Source organism: Etheostoma cragini, chromosome 17, assembly GCF_013103735.1.
Source record: "Etheostoma cragini isolate CJK2018 chromosome 17, CSU_Ecrag_1.0, whole genome shotgun sequence".
Taxonomy (NCBI): Eukaryota; Metazoa; Chordata; class Actinopteri; order Perciformes; family Percidae; genus Etheostoma; species Etheostoma cragini.
This window is the reverse complement of record NC_048423.1, coordinates 23,303,948-23,325,917: the sequence shown is the minus strand read 5'-3', so window position 1 is coordinate 23,325,917 and position 21,970 is coordinate 23,303,948. Positions and strand designations below refer to the sequence as shown.

Sequence of the window (21,970 nt, the reverse complement as noted above, 5' to 3'; positions counted from 1 at the left end):
CTGGCAGCTACTTGGAAACGTGGAGTGGTGAAGTGATGCTGGCGGCGTTACAGCCAGCTAGGCCGGACCACTGACTCGCTGATGTCATCCAGGTAGGGGAACCAGGAGCAAGGCTCTGAGTGGAACCCTCCATTTCCCAACCCAACTCCCTACAGACTGACCTACTGCCACCCCAAGTAGTTTTTACCCTAGTAATTGCAATAAAAATGTGTTAGTGAGTATTATGTACCTCTATTACACAATAATAACCAATATGATGAGAGCCATTAGACACAGGCCTAATGTCGAGGAAGGTCCTAGATCCTGGGTCCTAGTAGTTGCATTTTAGCAGATTAATCTGGCAATCATCATACCTGTAAATCTTCCTTACAATATTTATTAAATAACAGAGCAAAGTCGTTTATCTATGCAAAATATGTAACATATGCATTTATTTGTGGAAATGGTGGTAATACAGACACCCTCTTAAGACCCCAAGTGCTATACACCACAGACTAGACCTTTTGACAAGTGCTTGCATTTTTTAAACTCATACATGTATAATCATGTTGTTTATTACAGGAATTAAATTACATTTAACCGGTGAATCTTTGACAGCTTGAAATAAATCTTTCACCAACTAAAAAGTCTCAAAGGAGCATTTATCACACCAATGCATGATCTTGGGGGAATTGTCGGATCTCTGTACATCATGAGTGTGGTCTACACCTACTCTGTATGTCCTGAGGTATCTTCTATTAGGATATGACACTATAAATACAGTTGAATTGAATTCATAGTCACTCACAGCCACACATGAGGTCATCGCTTGGAGTCGGATCCTTCATGAGCACATGACACGAGGCGTAATGGGAGGTGGAAGTGGTGTGAGTAATGTAGTAGTTAGCTACAGGAGAGGGTGAGTTCAGGGGAAATCACCACCAGTCCGAACACATTAGCTTTTACATCTCTGAGCTGCTGATCTAATTTGTACTTATGAGAGGAAATGAAAGAGAATTTCCTTAGCAGTGACTCTTCTGCCAGGAGTGATTCACATTATTTTACTCAACATGGACCTCTCCTCCGAGTGTCTATGCTTTGTCATCTGCAAACAATCCACGACGTGGATATAATAACATACTACTGTGTCCAAGATGAGTGGGATTCACTTGGATCTGAAAGCCAAAGGTCGGTTGACAAAACCAGTATCACATCTGCTACAAATGAGAAACATATGTTTAACTCGAGGGTTAATGTTCCAGCTTTCACACCTGACAATTTATACTAAGGATTCTCTACATTTTTATACAATTAGACTACATAGAATACAAATTTTCAAGTGATTGAAGCACCAAATTGTGAAGTTCATTCTACTAGGATCATTTTGAAAGAAGTAAAGTGCCGATCACCCTTGAACCGGTTTATTCAATTGGAGGCCCGCGGACCAAATCTGGCCAGGAGTAACCCCCGAGGGACCCAGCAGAACCAGATAGTTTATATTGAGTCAAATACTTTTTAGTCACAAACCGAATTGCCTCATAAAAACTCATGTAGTAGGAGCTCAAATACGAATAAAAAGATGCTGTATGCAATGCTGTAATTTCTTTTTCTTCTATTAAATTAGTTCCGGAAAAGTGTGTTGCTTAGGAACCGGTATCAAAGTCCCAGTATTGGTATCAGTCCTGGGAAGCGAAGTTTTTAACAATACTCAACCCTTTGGATATTATATATAAATATCCTTAAATTAATTTAGATAATAGGTCCTTTTTCTTGGCAGATTTGCTTATGGTACGTGGAAAAAATAGACCCACCGGCGAAACATCGTTGCAGACCGGGGCGCACCCGGTTGGGGCTCGTTCTGTTGGAAGAGCCCATCTACATTTTATGGTTTTTAAAAATCTGGTCCAACTGAATTTGTAATTGAATAGCCATGCCTTAGATAGAAGAATATGTTATTGCGTATAGTAAACTTTAATTTATTGCAGCAAGCTACTAGTCTTACATTCCAATAAAGTAAAACAAAACCACAAAAGTGCTGACAGATCATGTTTGGGCATGGGCAGTCACTCAGGACCCAAATAGATCTGGATCCAGATCAGTCGGGATATTGAATAGATGGACAGATGCAGACGCTTGGATGGATGGGTAGGATTCTTTTGTGTGTGGTATACAGGTTGCATTTAATATTCAAACTACTATTTGGCTTAAGAACGCATACATCCAATTTGTTAGTATACAGGACATTACATGTTTTGGTGCTGTACAGTATGTCAAAAGAAATGATGGAACATCAGCTGTTTTTCAAACTATGCTGGACTACAGTTGGGTAAAGGTAGCTCTCTTTTCTCAGTCCACTTAAACTCAAAGTACACAATAATATTTCTCTATTTCAACATGTCAGATCCTGTAATCACTGTTTTAATCCTTATTGACTTTTTGATCTGAGGTCATCCTGAATTACTGTAAGACTTGCTCACATTGTATGTTTTCATGTTTTATTGCTCTGTTTGGATATTAAAATGATATTTTTGCCTTTAAAAAAGAACAGATTTAGGACAAGACTGGTTCACAGTGTCATGCCAGTAATAAGGGGGAAATGAATCAGTAGTACAGTAGAAAGTAGTATGTTTAATTCAGAGTACACAAGACATAAAATTCAAAATAAAAGATTGCATTTGACATAATTTGTTCTGTTTTGAATGTATTGTATAAATCTTGATGTTACAGTAACTCGGATTTAGTGACAAAGTGACGTGACAAAGGCGAGATTGCCATCTTGTGGCAGTAGGGTGGAGACATAATTGCATTATCATCCAAATCATATTTACTTAGCACTGGTAAGTGTCTCAAACCCCTTAAATATGTTGTATTATTAATAACCCTTATGTTGTCTTCCCATCAAAGTTGAAAATCAACACTTTTGTTTTTCTATGTTTTTAACTTTTTCTTACATTTTTGTGCCTTTTTTCAACACTTTTGACACTTTATTTTCAATGTTTTTCACTATTTTGACGTTTTCAACCCTATTCAATTCAATTTTGATTAATTTAGCGCTAAATCACAACAACAGTTATCTCATCGCGCTTTTCATAAACAGCAGGTCCAACAGAAACACAACAATTACTACTACATACTAAACTTCGTACTAATAAGTTAGTGTTACTATGTAACACTAACTCATTAACTTTAGTTTAACAGTAATTTTTGGAATTTATGGTCAAAGAACCTCATTTATAGGAAATGATACCTAATGTTTGAGTTAGAAAAGCAGAAATTAGGAATTATTTAGACTAAAATTAAAGGAATGGATGTTGATGGATAATCACAGACTGGAATATGTCAACTTTTACTCAATACTATTTGGAAACAACTTCAATTTTTTCCCCCAATGCTATACAATTTAACAACACACCCCAAAATGAATGAAAGTAGATATTTGTTCTCGGCAAAGAGCGTTGTGTGGAATCAATCATGTTATTTTAGATGATTAAAAATAACATTGATATAGGAGAACGGGTCAATTTGACCCGAGGACAACATGAGGGTTAATGTAAGGTATTAGAATTAGTATTTGTAGAATTGTTACCCTTTTTTTGTTTTGGGCATTTCAGCCTTCAATGGAAAGGACAGCTAGATATGAAAGGAGAGAGAGGGGGGGAAGACAGGAAATCATCCAGCTCGGACTCAAACCTTGGACCTCCTGCATCAAGGCATAGACCTCTATGTATGCGTGCTTGCGCTACCAAACGAGCTAATCCGGACCCTTTATTATTATATTTTTAAAGGGGTATTTGCCAATCGGGTATCATTTTATCCAGGTCACCTCCCAGTGTGAAATGCATGCCTGCACTTAATTTCAAACTACTACAATATATACACACAATATACAACAATGATTTCTCTATTCTCTATTCATACTCATCAATTTTAGGCTAATTCCTATTCATACTCATCAATTTTAGGCTAATTCCAAAATATTTAGCAACACAGTCAGGAGATAAGATGCATAGAAGATACATTCATTAAGAACTGTCTAATACCTTGGCAATCCAGAGAAATGGGTCTACTTTTTACAGCGAAGTGTGTCTTTAGGGGTTCATCGTGCTGAATGAACTGGGAGTGAAGCCAGACATGCTGTGACTGATGGGTACCAGCTTGCCTTTGAAGCCCAAGGCAGTGAGCGAGCGAGGCTTGATCTAGTGTTTAATAAGGTGCAGGCATTCATATAAAGGAAGCTTTAAAAATAACCAACCCATTTGACTTATTTACTAAATCTAGCACGCGAAGCACCAACCAGTCTGACCTGTGGGTGACTAATGACGTTAGTGTAACGGATGGTCAGCTTGTCCATTAGGCCAAATCTCTCTAGTGTAGCTCCAGTTTGTCTTTATTGAGTCGTACTGCTGTGCACCAATCTATGCTATGGGAACGAGCATATGAATGTCTCCTGCCCACAATATATGATAATTGACTCTTCCATTGATATCATGTGGATAATGGAGGAAGGGTGAAGGCAGGAAGGCCTTTGTTTAGCTTGCTGCTCTACGTCAAAGAAAATGCAAAGTGTTTCACTTCACATTTTCCAGTGTAATGTATAGTACCGTGCTTGCTAGCGCTTGAACTGTCCAATAGGCATCCATGTTGAGCTATATTGAAATATACTCGGCCAAGCTAGAGTGCTTGCAGGAGGAAAACTCAGTTCACAAAAAAAGTTAGAAAAAACTTTGGTTGAAGTACGGTTGAAACTCTGCAGGCATGAACATTCACTATGCACCATGCAAGCAGTCATGGCTTTAAATCAAGTGATAACCATATCACATGATAAGTAAGTGAAAGAGCGACCTTACATACTATACATACAGGACATTCTGTGAATGACATTTCAAAACATGACCTATGTTTATAGAAGATTTTCCCAGTGGCCTATTTCAAATAGTTTCCTTTTAAAAAGAGACATTTTGTACTTCCTCAAGTGTCATAATAACATTATTAACGGACACATCGGTGGTCAACGGCTTGCAAGTGTTGGTCTGAGCATTGATCTCAGCAAAACTTCCCTGGATAAGATTAAAAACAATCCTGCATGGTTTAGTAAAATCAGCTGTAAAAATCTGATTGAATGTCATCTATAAAGTCTGGTCACTGTTAGCTCTTAGATAAGGGTTTCTTGTCTGTTAAAACGACTTAATTTAGATTGTGTATTACATCGATATGAGTGATTTACAATTTGTTCGGAGCAGTGTCCCATCTACTGCCAGAGCCAAGTGGTGTCTCGGTGTGTTTTATGTCTGCCAGAGACATTTATAGCAAATGTTACAGGACCATGTACCTCAGAATTGAAAAAAACCGGGCTCCAGAACCCGACAGACATGTTACTGAGACACACAAGATGCACAAAGCAAGAGATGCTATCACCACATATGGTAATAAAAGAAACAAGAACAGAAGAATAAGAAATCAATCAACACAGTAAAAAAAGGACTTTGGCAAATCGTTCGGTGCTGCTGAAAATGTACTAAGAAGTAGGCAATTATTGCCTATAAATCGTTGACCTTATGAATCCTGACAGTCACAATGGTACATTACAAAGTAAAATAAACAGTTACAATTCAAATAAAAAGTATTGATATGGGTAACTCTGGTGTGAGTATTACTTGGTATCGAATTAACTAAATTTCATTGTATTGCCCATCCTTAATGCAAATTAGAACAGTATGCTGGTAATGTGACAATGTTTTTAGTATTGATTCATAACTCACCTACACAAAATGTATGATTCAGAGTGGTTTCGAACCCAAATATTAGGCCTGCACGATAAATCATTATAAATCATGATATCAATTCTAAGCTAAAAAAAAATCGTAATTCATATTTTCCCCCGACTCGTGCAGGCCTACCAGACATGGTCCTAAATATGAATTTTTAAAGAATTGTTTTTTGGATAGGACAGTGAGGAGAAAGAGGGGGAAGAAGTGTAGCAGAGGGCTACAAGTCGGATTCGAACCCTGGGCCACTGCGGTAAGGACTGAGCCTCGGTACATGGGGCGCACGTTCTACCAGATGAGTTACCAGGACGCCCCCTAAATATGGATTTTTGAGATGATTATTAAAACTGTGAAACAAAGGCAGCTGACTCAACCCCTAATAGCAACAGTGTCAATTGTGTCCAATTGAAGTACCTCTTAGATGGGAAACTATTCAAAAAAAGCAAAAAATGTGAGGGCCATTTTATAGATAAGTAGCCAGCAAGGGGCGCTCGTGCTCCAGAGATCAACACAACTCAGCCATGTACACGCTGAGCAGTGGCTCAGCGTGTACATGGCTGAACTTAAAGGATGAACTTAAAGGATGTGTGTATTCATTCAAGAGTTTAATTCTGTTGACCTGCCTATCAAGACAACCCAGTGACCTGTAATGAACACGAATGCCTCTTTCCAGGAATTAACACTGCAAAAGGTAATTTCACAAATGCGTTCTAAAGCACATCTGACGACGTCCAAGTTAAACCCTCCAAGCCGGCTTATTAACACAGTAAACACATTTATTGAGAAGAGAGAAGAGCATCATACATTGGGGGCTGTGGCACTTGGGTCCTGGATCCTGAGGGCGGACCTTCACACAACGTAAGCAGGCCAAACTGTCCGAGTGGGAAGGTTCGATCACCCCCGCGATCTACTCTGCTGCTCAAAAAGACAGTAACATACCGCAGGCTGGGACAGAGAGGGGCAGCACCATTTACATTAAAGCTTTAATCAATCAGCGTTTCAGACTCTCAACACAATATGAATACATTTAGCAAGAGTTGGCACCTTTGATTATTGTCTTAAAAAAAAAGAAAAAAAGTTAGAAAAAGCCAATAGCAAATGCATAAAAATAACAAGAGCTGATATTAACTAAGTTTGGCTTGCAAGAAAAAGTTCAGTCACAATCTCCACAAGTTATACAGACATGTAGGCTTGAAACCTTTGTTGCATACAATGATTTTGGGAGCTCATAGACGTTTAAACTAGTCTTTAAATCCGGGTAAACGTCCCATTTCTCAATATTTTGTTTGAAATGTAGTAGAATGTGACTTTATTACACAGGTCAATGAGTTCTTATGGGATAACTTGTTTGCAGTGTTGCTAAAAAGTGGTCAAATGAATATGTCCGTAGATAAAACCTTTCCCAGCTGCCACGCAATGTATTTGGTAATTATTTGAACTCAAAACTCTATTGGGTTGGCTTAAGTTTATGGGTTAAGTAATTTGCATTGGGTTGCACCATTGAAACTAAGAATCATCATAGATAGATAGATAGATAAAGCCATCTGAAGTGTCAGCTCAATTGTATTGTCCATGTTCCAATATTACAGTTTTTACTTTAATCTTATTTAAAACGAGCCTACAAGCTAACGTAAGTTTATGCTAACTGGCTAACGCAATACAACAGCTATGTTATACACTTGGTGTAAAATATTAAAGTAAGAACTAGTTTCTGTGGCGCGACCCATTTAGTGCGTAACGTTTTGATATTAGTGAAAGCCTGTTACATTCAATTCATCGCCAAATGAGTTGCTATAAAGCTAATTAAGACTATCACATATACACAACTCTCTCTGGATTTCTCAGCATGGCTTTGTATGTTGTAAGATTGTGTCGTTCGGTGATTTTCCCGCGCAGAAACTTGAGTGAAGCTAACCACCTCTCCTTTTTTAATCCTCCGTGTCATCCTTGGCTACTAGCAACTGCATCATCGCGCGATCACGGAAGGCTTGTATCATGTGAACGCGCCAACAGTTTTGTTGTCATTATTTAGAATTCCTCACAGGGGCGACGGAAACTACGCACTGTCGCTTTAAGTGATGTGTAAATCTCCACTTTGAAAACACTTTTGTTAACATCGGCCAGCTGTTGCATCCCCCTTCTCGAGTCAGGTATTTCCTGAAAAGCGGATATCTGCAAGCGTTTTAGAGACTTGACGGCTTATCGTTGTTCCATGTTTGAAACGGCATACTAATGTACTGCACACTACAAACTCAACCGCATACTACATACTCAGTATTCAGTATACTTCATACTCAGTACATAGTCAGTATTTACTGCATACTAAGGCTGTTGGATCAAATTTTGGGAAGGCAAATCTCATTTGAATAGTAAAAAAAAAAACTGAACTAATCAACTGCTGAAATGACTATTCAAATGTGTTTTTGAATTAATTATTCATTATTTAGTCAATTGGTTAATTATTATAATTGTCGGTCTAAATTGCAGTCCGCCATTGGACAGTCTGAAGAGATGCAATGCATTTTGGGCCGGTTGAGTTCAAGTCTCATTCTCAGAGATTCTCGCCAGCATACATCCGGGCCTTTGCACACACTATATACTGTATCCACGTGCCACATACTCAATTTTAAGTCATACTTAGTATGAATAGTAGGTTTGTATGTGATTTCGAACACAGCCATAGTGTGCTATGCTCCTGCTTGTGCCTGATGGAAAAGTGTGCCTCCTCTGTGCTTCAATCAGCCATTTTCTGGGAGATGGGTGTTCAAAAGCAGAGGAATGTGCTTTGTTGTGCCGGGAAATGAAGTGGCGCTGACTGTGCTTCATGTTGTGCTTAAAAAATACAGTTTTGGGTCATCTTAGCCACCTGCTTTTGATGAAAATGGGAATTTGATTCTTTGGACGTTGGAATCAGTTTCATTTCTAAAATGAGATCACTCTTCCGCTCTCTTCTAAATCTTAATGGTGATAAAAGGATTACTGCAGGATAGCAAAAACACAAACGAAAAATATAAGCCATCAGCTGACAGAATAATATTTGCAGTGCCTAGGTCATCTCTATTTTTAGAGATATAGAATCATTAACTCTGGATAATACACGTTTAGAAAATGATTAATAGACATCTTCAGTTCCTGGTGAAGACCTTCAACCTACAGTATGTTTTGGCATGCCACACCATAAAATAATGAGGTTTTCATAAGGAAAAAAAACTAAAACTTTAGAATAATACAGTTTTAGGTCCAAAATGTGTTGTCTGAAAAGCATAGCACACAGTATTGATTTGTGTTATCCGCCACACAACGTTCATTTGCAGGCCCTCAGTTGGCAAATAATCGGACAAGAGTCTTTGTGGCACGTTTTCAATCGGGAAAAAAAACTAAAAACCTGGGCCCTTACATCCAGAAATGTATCCCGACCAGCGTCACAGTGTCCCTTAAGTCACAGCCTCACATTTTTTATCAACTGCAGGGTTTCTCTGATCTTCTCTTCTATCGAGAACTGCACAAATCAATAAGCTAGCTTTAGAAACCATAGAATATGAACTGCTTAAAGTTGAGCATTTCGCTTAAAACTGAAATGTCATTTGGTGTGATTTCACATGACACCTTACAACAATGTTGTACATGATAAATGATTAAAAATGGTTATAAAAGAAAGTACTTTAGAGGCTTAGAAGAAGAGACTGACTTGAGTTTTTTGCTCCTTTGGTAGTAAACTGCATCCTCAACCTGTGTTGGGCAACAGGAGAGAGTTAAGGCCTTTCAAGAGCCCTGCAGCCTAAAAGTAGCTCTTTTGTTCTTTTTTTAGTCCTCTCTTTTGTCTCCCTCTGCTGTCTGTGCATTTCTCTGTCTTCTGTCTTCTCCAGTCCAGGTTTGGTTAATGGTTGCTTGCTGAACGATCTTTGGGTTTATGGATCACGTGATCAGACAGCAGTTGATGCAGCGGGGTCCCAGTCTTCTCTTCAGAGCTCCCTTCTTTTTCTTGGGGGTCAGGATTGCGATGATGGCCTCGTCGAACACCGTCTTCAGACCCTTCTGGGTCAACGCTGAACATTCCACATAGCAACATGCACCAATCTGATGAGAAGAAAAGAAAGCACGGACCATCAGTCCAAAAAACTCCACTACAATACTGCAGTCAACTAGCAGTTATTATACTGTAAATATAATTTAAATAACAGACCAAATTTGCATTGATATCAACTTCAAAATGAGTTTAGATTGTAATATTTGAACGTTTGACTTTTATCCTCGGTTTCTGCCCGATAGCGTTGATTAATCACGGACCATAATTGGTACATTTGTCCTAAAACCTAGAACTCGTCTGGACATCCATGTTGACCCAGAATGTATTCCTGGATTAAATTTCCATTTCCTCGCGGGAGTCATCCCAAAAGGATCAATAAAGAAAAGTCTAATTTTCCAGTCATAGAAAGTGATTCACAGAAGTCTAATTCCAGGCATTTCACTGAGGGAACGACCGTCATATGTCTTATCAACACACAGGACTTTTAGAACACTGAAAGTGAAAATGTTGGCTTTTAGTCTACTTCTCTAACTACTTATTACTCTGGATCAAGGAACGGACATTTCGAGGATAAATCTTGACATGTCAGGCATTGCCCATCACCTTTTGCTCTCCGTGTGTTGCCATCTCAGAATCCCTTCGCTATGGGGAACATGGGAAACAACAGAGAAGAGATTTTGGATTGTGTAATAAGACAGGCCTGCTTGGTTCTTTCGGGGAATGATTGTAATGAAAGATAAAGAATATGTTTACAGCACTTACTCTCTTACTGGGACATTGTGGAACGGGGCTTTGAGGGAACGGCGTTTTAGGGAACATCGTTGGGCAACATCGTTGTGGAACGGCTTGTGGAACGTCTTGTGGAACGTCTTGTGGAACGGCGTTGGGGAACGGCGTTGCGGAACAGCTTGTGGAACGGCTTGTGGAACGGCTTGTGGAACGGCGTTGGGGAACGGCGTTGTGGAACGGCGTTGTGGAGCGGCGTTGTGGAACGGCGTTGTGGAACGGCGTTGTGGAACGGCGTTGTGGAACGGCGTTGTGGAACCGCATTGGGGAACGTCGTTGTGGAATGGCGTTGTGGAATGGCGTTGTACAAACAACGATGCACTTGTAAGAGCAAACTATGTCCTACCACGTATCCAGCTACATTCAACAGCTCGTTACTGTATTGTGTGTACGGTTAACTTCAGTTAATATTGCATGAGGCGTTTTCTTTTGCAGGGTGCATCCAAGATGATTGTGATTAGTTGCAAACAACCCATCCCAGAATGTATGTTTGGTGTGTCCAGACCTTACACCACAGCGCTGTGGAGATAGGCCTGGCAATGCGAGAGTACTTATAACTTCTCTTCTTCAGTACAAACCTCCTTAGCTAGTTTTTGTCCCTGCTCAGTAGGTATGGGCTTCTCCTTCATGTCATTCAGTTTGGCAATGGTCTTAGGGTCATCACGAAGATCAATCTGGAACAGAAAGGGGACAATTCCTCTGAGATAAGTCACCATTGTAGTTTCTTATTGACTTGTCTGATTAGACATATCACATCACAAGACTTTTCTCTACTCTTCTAAACACAGCCGCAAGATCTAAAGTGTATAACTGACGATGTGTTTTTCATTTTTTTAAACATCTTGGCCCACACTTCCTACTCTTGTGCAAAGATATTTCTCAGCCAACCACAAAGTTCCTCAATCTATAGTTGATTCATTGCAATGCTCAGCACACACACAACTAACTGCCCCCCCATCTTAGTAATAATAACCAGAAATATGATGAAACATCCACCTGCACAATCTCACTGGGAACAACCTTTATTAACCCTTTACTTGATTGGTGGGATGTGTGTCTGTGTGGCTCACTGTTATTAAGCTCACGCGTAGTGAGTACAAGGGCAATAAACATCAGCTGACAGACGATAAATCAGACACCCACTACATCCTCTTCATCACTGGTGTTCCTTGGCTGCGCTGGCATTTGGTTGCCAGGGAACACCAGACCAAAAATCACCCACAAGTCAGTGCTCATTTCTGGACATAAGGTATTGGCAGTGGGTTTTCATGCTGAAGAAAAACACTAATTCTTAGGATTCGTGTTATCTCTAAACATCTTCATGGGTTTAGTGATGTTTCTATTGAAGACTACGAGACATAATACCTACATTAGCATCTTTGCATAAATGAATTGCTGGTATAGACATTAACCTTCAAAGTAGTGAGGACTCCTGTATCACATGACATTTTAAACCCATATGGGAATCAGGTTCTGGGCTTCCAGGCTCAATACGAGGTGGCTAAATTATATTAAGGTTTTCTTATTATTTAATACTTCTACTTAAATAATTATCTAATAACAATGGTATCCCTCTTTGGGAGAACATGTAACAGCACATACAGTTTGACCGTGTGTGTGTGTGTGTGTGTGTGTGTGTGTGTGTTAAGGGTGGGAGAAAAAATCAATATAGCATAGTATCGCAATATTTTCAGTGGCAATACTGCATCAATACACAGGCGCCAAGTATCAATATTTTATTATGTATTAAATATGTGTTGGTCAGTTTGTCCCATTTTACAGTAATGAAATTGACGTGAGATGAAAAAATAGATACATGTTTCTTTTTAGATGAAACAGATGTTGACAAAGTTTCCTTTTGGGAACATCATTTGAAATTGGGGAAAAATTAGAAGTTTATAGAAGCAATACATTGCAGAATATTACAAGATGTTTAAAATCGCAATCATATCGTATCGTGGCATAAGTATCGTGATGATGTCGTGTCGGGAGGCATCTGGTGATCCCCCCCCCCTAGTGTGTATGTGTGTGTGTGTGAGAAAGTAACACCGGCAATTGTGCGTCCATTGACAATTTGGACAGACAACAACATGTCGACCAAACAATCCACCAACTGACCAGTAGGTGTCAGGCCAAAAGAAGGACAGAAGTTATTAAAACGTCTGGCTCTGTCCAGAAAAAATGTCCTAACAACTAAGAGTTGGTGGGATAAAGGGCCTAGAGTAAAAAACTACTCCCAAAATCTTCTTTTGTGAGGTTTTGGGATAAGCCGTGTATGTCTTCTGAGCATTGTGCGAACCTCCTTCTATGGCATATTTGAAATAGATGAACATATGTTTGTGTAACAACAGAGTTCATTGTGTTTTAAATCTACAATCTGGATGTAAAACTTAGCCTAAACCATGACAGTTTATCAGTTTACAGTGTGGGCACATATGTGACTGATATTGGTAATGTATAATGAACATCCAGGCATATACATGAATAAAAATCACTTATTTAAAGCTGAGCGTGAGGGCCTCTGGCAGGAATGGTTAATTATGGACTTACTTGGGTGCCAATGAGCAGGTAAGGAACACTGGGTGCATACTCCTGCAACTCGGGCACCCATTCCTCACGCACATTCTGGAAACTGGCTGGGTTTACCACCGAGAAGCAGATGAGGAAGACATCGGTCATCGGGTAGGACAGGGGCCTCAGGCGGTCGTAGTCCTCCTGGAAGGATACGGCACAGGAATAGTTAAAGTATGTGGGGTCACAGGAGGATCAGGAGACATCAGAGAAATTGTTATTCATGAATTATTTAAGCGTGTGAAAAATGAGCTCTGAACACAGAACAGAAATCTCACTGGAGCCAGGAGAGCAAACTATGATGTAGAGATAATATGACAGGACTGATGCGCATTAACTTGGAATTGGTTATGATGAGAAAAGAATGTGAAGAGGATGAGCTTCACATGAGAGTTGACAGAGACAGTAAGGGATTATTTAACAGTCATAGTCTTTAAATGCGAGTTGAGCACAAGGCATCACCACAAGACCCTGACAACCAGAGACAATGCCATCTCCAGGGGCTAAAGTGGACCAGGACCCTTCGATTAACAACTAAATTAATCAAATTGCCCGTTTCACACATCAGTTTTTCCCAAGTACCAAATAACCATTCCAGTGTTCCCAGTATTCACTCTTAGCAGCGTGTACCGTGGGTCAGTGGGTGATGTTGGTGGTGGTGGGGGTTGAGTTCACACGTGTGTAAAAATAGCAGGACAGTTGCGTACTATCTGTTAAAGTCAGTTGAACAGGTGAAGATCCCATTGCGGTCTACCGGTTACAAACAGGCACTGTAGTGAGTGTAAAATAAAAAGTGCCACAGGTAGGATTTGAACCCGGGGCGCTGCAGGACTCTAAGGTGGTGCATCCGTGGTGCAAAAGCTCTTACAGGGTGTACTAGTACTAGTAATTTACCCAGTGCATCCGCTGTAGTAGACGTTGTATTTCACACATAAAGCTTAAAAACAAAAAAGTCTTTGCTGGAAGAAAAAAAAAATCATGTGATCTTAGGGTTCCCCCTCGTGCCAGATGCCACTTTAACCCCTAGCCGTCTCCCATAATGTTTACACATGTGGTGTAAATGGATCAATGGCCAATTCACAGATGCAAGCCTGTCCTTTGTGCATTGGATCAAGCGTCCTCTTCTCTTCACTGAAGATAAACCCCTTTGACGTAGTGTTTTGACACATATGAATATTCATAGCCCATCTCACTTCTTAGGATAACACTCATCGGGATGGTTTTCTGCAGCTAGCTTGGAGATAGGGGCAATCAATGGATCTCCAGTAATTAGGTATGACTCAACCAGACTAACTCGGTCCAAGTGAATCAATCTCACTCCGTCTGCAAAATGCACTGTCCACATCCATCCCTGAAATCAAAGCAAATTGGAAAGTTGCAATGGGACAACGGACCGCTGGAATGGCAGTCTTTCATTTTGATGCCTTAAGCGAGTCGCGTTCTCTGCAAAAACACACACAGCACAGTCCAATACTATCACACAGCTATACCCCCAAAGACAAGTCCTTCTCACGCAAATCCAATAAGGGAGATGGTTATGCAAATGTAAGAAGATTCTCCAAACAGCAGTAAATCCGCCAGGAGAGTTTGTCATCTTTTGTTGCCTGTGTAATGAATTTCAGACATACCGACTTCATATTGGTTTAGAGTAGATGATGAAAACAGCGTACTAATCTTCAAGCCTGTAATGTAGATGACTCAACTAGGATCCACTGGAGTGGATCAAGTGGATATGATTAAACAAAGTAGGATTTGTTCATTTTCTTCCAAATGAGTACAGTATTTCACAGGTTTTTCACAGAAATTCAAATAATTCTGGCTGTTTTGCACTTCTTTGAGTGCAGCAGGTTGGGGATCGTCACATCTCATGAGACGACTGAGTGTTTTGACACATCACAATCATTCAAGTAACATAACTGTGGCCGACAGCTTACCTAACACTTTCTGAATTTCCTTATGTGATAAATCAGCTATGAATGCAAACCATCTGGTGCTCCACGCAGGCTGAGACTAATGATAAGGCTGACCGCAAACATCATAAGACAAGTCTGATTTCCTGTTGTATGGTTTGAAATATGGTGAAAGACCAACGTAAAGACCTCACATTGTATAATAACTAATGACTGTTGATGTCTTCACTTCCTTTAGTGGCACCATGAGGTTCACATTTTTCGTCTTCTTGACAACTATTGGATGGATTGCCATGACATTTGGCACAGACATTCTTCTTCCCCTTGAGAGATTTTTGTTTTAATGCTCTGGTGATCCAGTAATTGTTCTTTTAGCGCCAACCAGTGCACATTTTAATTGTCCAACACTTTGGTAAATGATCAAATGCCTGCAAAGCTAAGGACTTTCCCCATCAGCTGTACTCTATTAGCATACGTTTTGTGTATGTGTGCATGCTAACACACTACACTGAACACACCGTAAGTGTGCCATGGTAAACAGCCTTGTTAAAGCGCCCATTTTATGCTCATTTTCTAGATTCATGATTGTGTTTTGAGGTTGTACCAGAATAGGTTTAATTTTTAAAAAACACCATATTTTTGTTGTACTGCACATTGCTGCAGATCCTCTTTTCACCTTGTGTGTTTAGGTCTCTGTTTTAGTTCCAAAGTGAGACATCTCACTTCTATACTATCTTTGTTGGGAGTTGCACATGCTCAGTAGCGAGGTAAGATCCCATCAGCTAGATAACTCTTTCTCCAGCTTTGGTCAGACCAAGCCAGGATTAGCTGGGAGACTTCTTCTAGACCAGGGCCACTTGTCTGCACAACAGGGCCAGGAAGTAGTTCTTTTCGTGATTATGGTCAACTAGCAATGTGTTGCCATTGAGAATGAGCTAGCATGCTAGCATGCTATGGTTAGTAAACCTCTTTTCGGCTAGTGACGCAGAAAGCCGTGCAGATGTTGAACAGCTCACCCGGAGACTAAAGACAGAGGACATTCAGAAACCGGATCTCACTCAAAACAGCATGGGTAGTTTTTTCCAAAGTTTATATGCGTGTGGAAGCACCAGAGACACAAAATAACACCCCAAAGCCCAGAAAAAGGGATTTTTTCATATTATGGCCACTTTAAACAGCTGCATGTTAGATTGATGCAACTATTCTGTTAATCCAAAAGTGCCATAAAGTAGTCCTGCTCACTGATATGCAATAATTCTCATAATGGTCTAATACACAACAAGAAATATCGGAAGGATATCTACCTCTTGTCTATGTCTAACTCTTGGTAAAAAAACTGTTTAGCAAAATCTGTAACAGTCAACACATTTATACAATTAAACTGTGCCCAATCCTGTCTAATAATAATGTTATGTATCAGCACATTCAGTTTGCATTTCAAATATTATGGGCTTTCCTCTCCCCCCAAAGATTGCGTGTGTGTGTGTGTGTGTGTGTGAGTGACCTTTGCTTGCCCAAGTGAACCCTCCTATCCCCCAGTGAGCCACAGACATAAAGGCACACAGTGTAAGCCACTCAGCAGTTTACTGTAAACAGGCCCGGCGGTGGCGCTTCTCTGAGACCCATCTCTGCCTCTCACATTGTTTTCTCAGTACACCCCTGACACTTTACCAAAGACAGTATGCCCGCTATCCACTCGGAGTCAGCATATACAGCAAAACACAGACACAGTGTGTACTCCTACATAGCTCCAACGCTCTATCTTATGTTGGATGAGACCGCTCGGTCCAGAAATGTTTACACTCATGCTGCTGGGAAAGTGCTTTGGATAAAAGTCTTACAGTTTTATTAATACAGTTCATGAGTACATCACCCAGACACTGCATTCCAGTCTTCCCAAAGTAATGCAGTATATATTATGCTCCCTGGAAGGGGAAGAAAGGAAAAACAGAAAAAAAGAATGGCTTCATGAGTGTATGATCTATTACCACTAACTTCTGTCCATGCACGTCTATCCATTTCCAACTGTGTTTTCATTGGCCGGCGTGTGAGCTCCTCTGTGTGACTGTGCTCTGTTGACTCAGTGACATGAGTGCAATGATATCAGTGAGTCCTTCCCTCCTCCTACCAATCTCTCTCCCTTTTCTATCCTCCTTTTCTGCTCTTATCGCCTCCTCGGGGCTCTATAAACTGGCAATGTCAACAGAGTCAGAGACGCCTGCTCTAACATGGCCGCCGGGTGGGAACACAAGCCCAGACACAAGACGCTTCTATTCATAAAGCTCTGTCTCTGATCTACAGATCTGCACATTCTGGGTTTAACCACAGGAATAAAAAAAATCTATTCATGCTCATTTCTATTTTTATTGGTCCTTTCATGCTGATCAATTATCAATAATCATTGCTTGAGTGCTGATGGACACTATTTATGCCTATATGGTGGGAACAGAATTTAAAATCCTTCTTCTGACCTACAAAGCTCTAAATGGTCAAGCACCATCTTATCTTGAAGAGCTCTTAGTGCCTTATTGTCCCACTAGAGTACTGCGCTCCCAGAATTCAGAGTTACTTGTGGTTCATAGAATCTCTAAAAGTAGAACGGGAGCCAGAGCCTTCAGTTATCAGGCTCCTCTACTGTGGAATCAGCTTCTGATCTGGGTTCAGGGTGCTGTCACCGTCACTACATTTAAGAGTGAACTTAAAACTTTCCTCTTTGATAAAGCTTAGGGAGTGAGGAGACGCAGCGTTCTGCCTAGACCGGCTGGGGGAAGGGTGTATAGCTACAGACACGGCACTCCTTCTCTACTCTGCTTCTCTTCACGGTCATCAGATTCATTTACCATAAAATCAATAATATAAAAAAAACTAGAGGGAGATAGGGCAGTACAGCCTAATCCGGCTGGGGAGAGTTCTAGCCCGACCAGGCTCCTCTCTTTACCCTGTCTCTCTTAGTTATACTGTTATAGGTTTAGACTGCGGGGGGACTTCCGTTGATACACTGAAAACCTCTCTCCTCTCTCTTACCATCTGTGTTCATCCATGTCCCAGAAATGTTTGTTACTAACCTAGCTCTGGGGAGTTATTCCCCAGAGTCCTTGTGTTTTTTTTGCCCAGCATGTTTTCTTCGATCAGGGTGGCACCAGAATCATGGTTGCAGCTGTCGCCGTGGTCCTGCTACATGTCCTGCTATGCCCTTCTACATCCTGCTAAGTCCTGCTACACCCTGCAGTGCCCTGCTATGCCATGAACTACTACAAACTACTATTTCTAGTCACTGTTCCCTAATCTTTTATTGTGACTATTGTCACCCCCAACCAACCCCGTCAGACACCACCTACTAGCAGCCTGGGTCTGTCCCAGGTTTCTCCCTAAAAGGCAGTTTTTCCTTGCCACTGTTGCACTAAATGTTTGCTCTAGTGGGAATTACTGGAATTGTTGGGGCATTGTAAATTATAGCTTGTGGTCTAGACCTACTATCTTTAAAGTGTCTTGAGATCACTCTTGTTATGATTTGATACTATAAATAAAATTGAAAGGAAATTGAATTCAACATCCTACCATACTACATTTAACCCTTGTTTTTTGAGGTTTTTATATCAGAAATATAGGTTTATTTCAACCTAATGCCCCAAAAATAACATGCAACACTAAAATAAATATTCATGATTACTACTTTCATGGTCTACCCAGGTCAAAATCTGTGATAATACATTCATATTTATTCCTTAACTATTTACTAATACTAGAATATTGACTGATGTTACCCAAAGATTTGGCATCATTTTATGTAAATGATATGCAGAGACCATACATTCCAAACAGAAGTGTAAAACAAGGCTAATGGTAATAAGTTAGAAAATACACAATAGACAATACAAGGGTTAAAAAAATCGGACAGTTTAATGTTGCCTTTAAAGGCGATTAAGGAAAGTGGCCCATAGAAAGAATGGAAGTTCCCTGCATAAGTCATCCAATGTGTAAAATCTCAAGTTGAAAGTGTGAGTTGAGGCATGTCTATGGTATTCCTGCCGCTGAGTGGTGACAGGCTCCCTGCTGGGTAAAACCATGCCCCTCTTCCACCCCTCACGCCCATCCCCAACTGCCGCCCTCCCACCCCCACTAAGACATCTGCGGGTCACTGAGCTGCTTTGATGAACCGTAAGCAGAGAAAGTGTAATGGGTGAAGTGAAGTGGTAAAAGGGATCGTAGGATGTGCAGTTGAGTGTGTGAGCAGTTAAAAGGGCAGCGCAAATGAGGAAAAGTCCAACAACAAAGGGGGGGTTATTAGGGCAGCAGGGCACCCATCCCACCAGGGTACAACTATTGAGATGTTACCCCTAAAGCATTTACATGGGTACCACAGAGGGCTGGGTAATATATTGACATTATATCGATATATTGTGATATGAAACTAAATATCCTGTTAGATTTTGGATATTGTAATATATATGACAAGTCTTTTTTTATGGTTTTAAAGGCTGCATCACAGTGGAGTGATGTGATGTAAATGTTTTATTATTCGCCAGTGCCAGCATAGTCATCATATCCACATTATTGATGATTCGTTATCTGAAATGTCATTGTAAAAATATTTTGTGAAAGCACGAATTGCCAATCCTACAATATCGACATTGACGTAGTTGGCCGAGTATATCGTGATATTTGATTTTCTCCATACCCAGCCCAAGTACCCCAGCACTTAGCATCCCCTTCCTGTTTCCGCGATGCTAGATTTTCTTGAGTGCAACAGCAGCCCGGGAGAATGAATGAATAAGTAAAGGCTTTCCCCTCTGTTCCCTCATCACATTCAGCAAAACAGACTTCTCCGACCTTCCATATGGAATAACTCAATAGGCAGTGGCTGGGGGCGCGATGTGGCACAGACAATAGCAGGCAGGGCACGGTGGCCCTGGGCTCAATGCCAAGCCGTGATTATGTGGCCCTGACATGTAACGCCAGCATGGAATTACATCTGATGAGTGCACGGCAGGGGGGGGCGTGTACCTGTGTTGCCTAAGGAAAATGATTGTGGGGTAAATACAACATACGGAGCACAGGCCAAAAGGTGGAGATGATGGAGCTTTACATGAAAGAGTGATAGTGAGAAAGGGAAGGGAAAATGAAACTGAGAGGACTGAATTTATCCTCTTTCTGAGCAATTCCACCCACCCACCCACCCCATCTGTTTCTCTCTCTCTCTTCCTGTCTTCTTTTCCCCTTCACTCCCTCTCTCTTTGGGGCGCCGGGTCTTTGATCAGACGCTGAAGCTATAAACATTACCAGCTGGCCTCGTGCTCCACATAAAGAGGTCAACGGAGTCGGGGGCGGAGGGGGTTGCGTTTTCCAGAGCGGTAACTCTACTCTCGGTGGCCGGCAGCACCGACTCCCTTCTGGGAGAACTTCTCCATTTCAGAGACACTCTGAATCAGCTAAAACAAGTCCTCCTCTGACACACACACACACCGTATCAAACACGCCACAACAGACAATGAGGTTGTGTTCCTCTTTTTACAACTGAGCAGAAACAACTCGACCATCTGTTTTCTTGAGAATAGATCGTAACACAGCCACAGGTAGCTGTTTGGGTGGGAAGAAGAGCGGTGATTTGCTATTAATGGACTTGTGCATTTAGCATTCATGAATGAACGGAACAGAGCAACGGCTGGATATTCTCCGGTTGACCTTTCTTTCAGCAGTTTTTGTCTTTCCGATAACGGGTCAGATGTCAGATTGCGACTCATTGTGACTTCACACGGTTAAATCCGGCCCTGAGGAAAGCGTTAACTATTCAACATTTGGCATGTGTACAGTTTTAGGTTGCTAGGAAGGACAGGAGGTCAAAGCCTTGGGGCAGTGAATGAGTCCACTATCGACGAGTCTGGCTGACGGGAGTCCAAACTTAAAGTAGAGATGTGCAAAAGATTACGATTACAATTTCAACGATAACCATAACAGAGTAATCGAGAAAAACAATTATTTTGCCCATCAAGTTTTTGCAAGTAAACTTTTATTTTTTCGAGAAAAGCATTCAGGTAAAGGTGTTTTTGCTGTTGATTTGTTTCACTGTATTAAGTTAAATAAATGCAACATATTTCCAAAAGTCAATGAGTAATTAAACAATAAATCAAATAGTTAATTTATTAATATGAATCATCCTGACTTCAATATTGACCAAAATAATCGGGATTGGGATTTTCTTTTTCGATGCCGAATGATGATGAGCACATCTTTGGTAAACACAAGATTTAAAGTAGTGCTTTTGCATGATTCTTTGTGGAGAAACTCAGTTTTACAGATCTGTCAAATAAATTAATGAGTTGACAAAATCATAAAACCATAAGAATTACTTTAGTCTATGACAGCCCTACTCCATAGGGCATCTAGTGGTCAAACACTATACAGCTTTAATATTTTTCCCTTTAACATTACTTACCAGGATGAATGTGCCCTCTAAAATGAGTGTAGTTATCATTTTTAAATGTCTTTTTTTCTGATTTGCTGAAACTACAACTGTATCCTGGCAATATCATGTTCCATTGTCTCCTCCTGCGGCTTCTAATAGCATAACAAACCCGACCAATCAGAGCCAAGCAGTCATTGACAGTGTCATCGCTGCTTGTAAAGTGTCAAACTGTTAAAGTGCTCATATTATGCTCATTTTCAAGTTCAGAATTGTATTAAGAGGTTGTATCACAATAGGAATACATGGTTTAATTTTCAAAAAAACACCTTCTTTTTGTAGTACTGCAAATTGCTGCAGCTCCTCTTTTCACCCTGTGTGTTGAGCTCTCTGTTTTAGCTACAGAGTGAGACAACTCACGCACTCACTGTTCCATCTTTGTTGGGAGTTGCATATGCTCAGTACCTAGGTAAGGACTACTAGCCAGTCAGAAGCAGAGTATGAGGGCCCTGACAGTACCTAGGTAAGGACT

General features: G+C 40.6%; 1 protein-coding gene across 2 annotated transcripts in view; it reads right to left on the bottom strand.

Moving 5' to 3' along the window:
* Positions 1–8,170: 8,170 nt before the first annotated feature.
* rhoq (ras homolog family member Q) overlaps positions 8,171–21,970 on the bottom strand; it is a 16,038-nt gene continuing 2,238 nt past the window's right edge. For both annotated transcript variants that reach the window (XM_034898591.1, XM_034898592.1), the window contains 3 exons: positions 13,108–13,272; positions 11,136–11,231; positions 8,171–9,821 (listed from right to left, as the gene is read on the bottom strand). In XM_034898591.1, the coding sequence (XP_034754482.1) occupies positions 9,660–9,821; positions 11,136–11,231; positions 13,108–13,272 (423 nt within the window). In that variant the 3' untranslated portion in view covers positions 8,171–9,659. The remainder of the gene's footprint in view (positions 9,822–11,135; positions 11,232–13,107; positions 13,273–21,970) is intronic.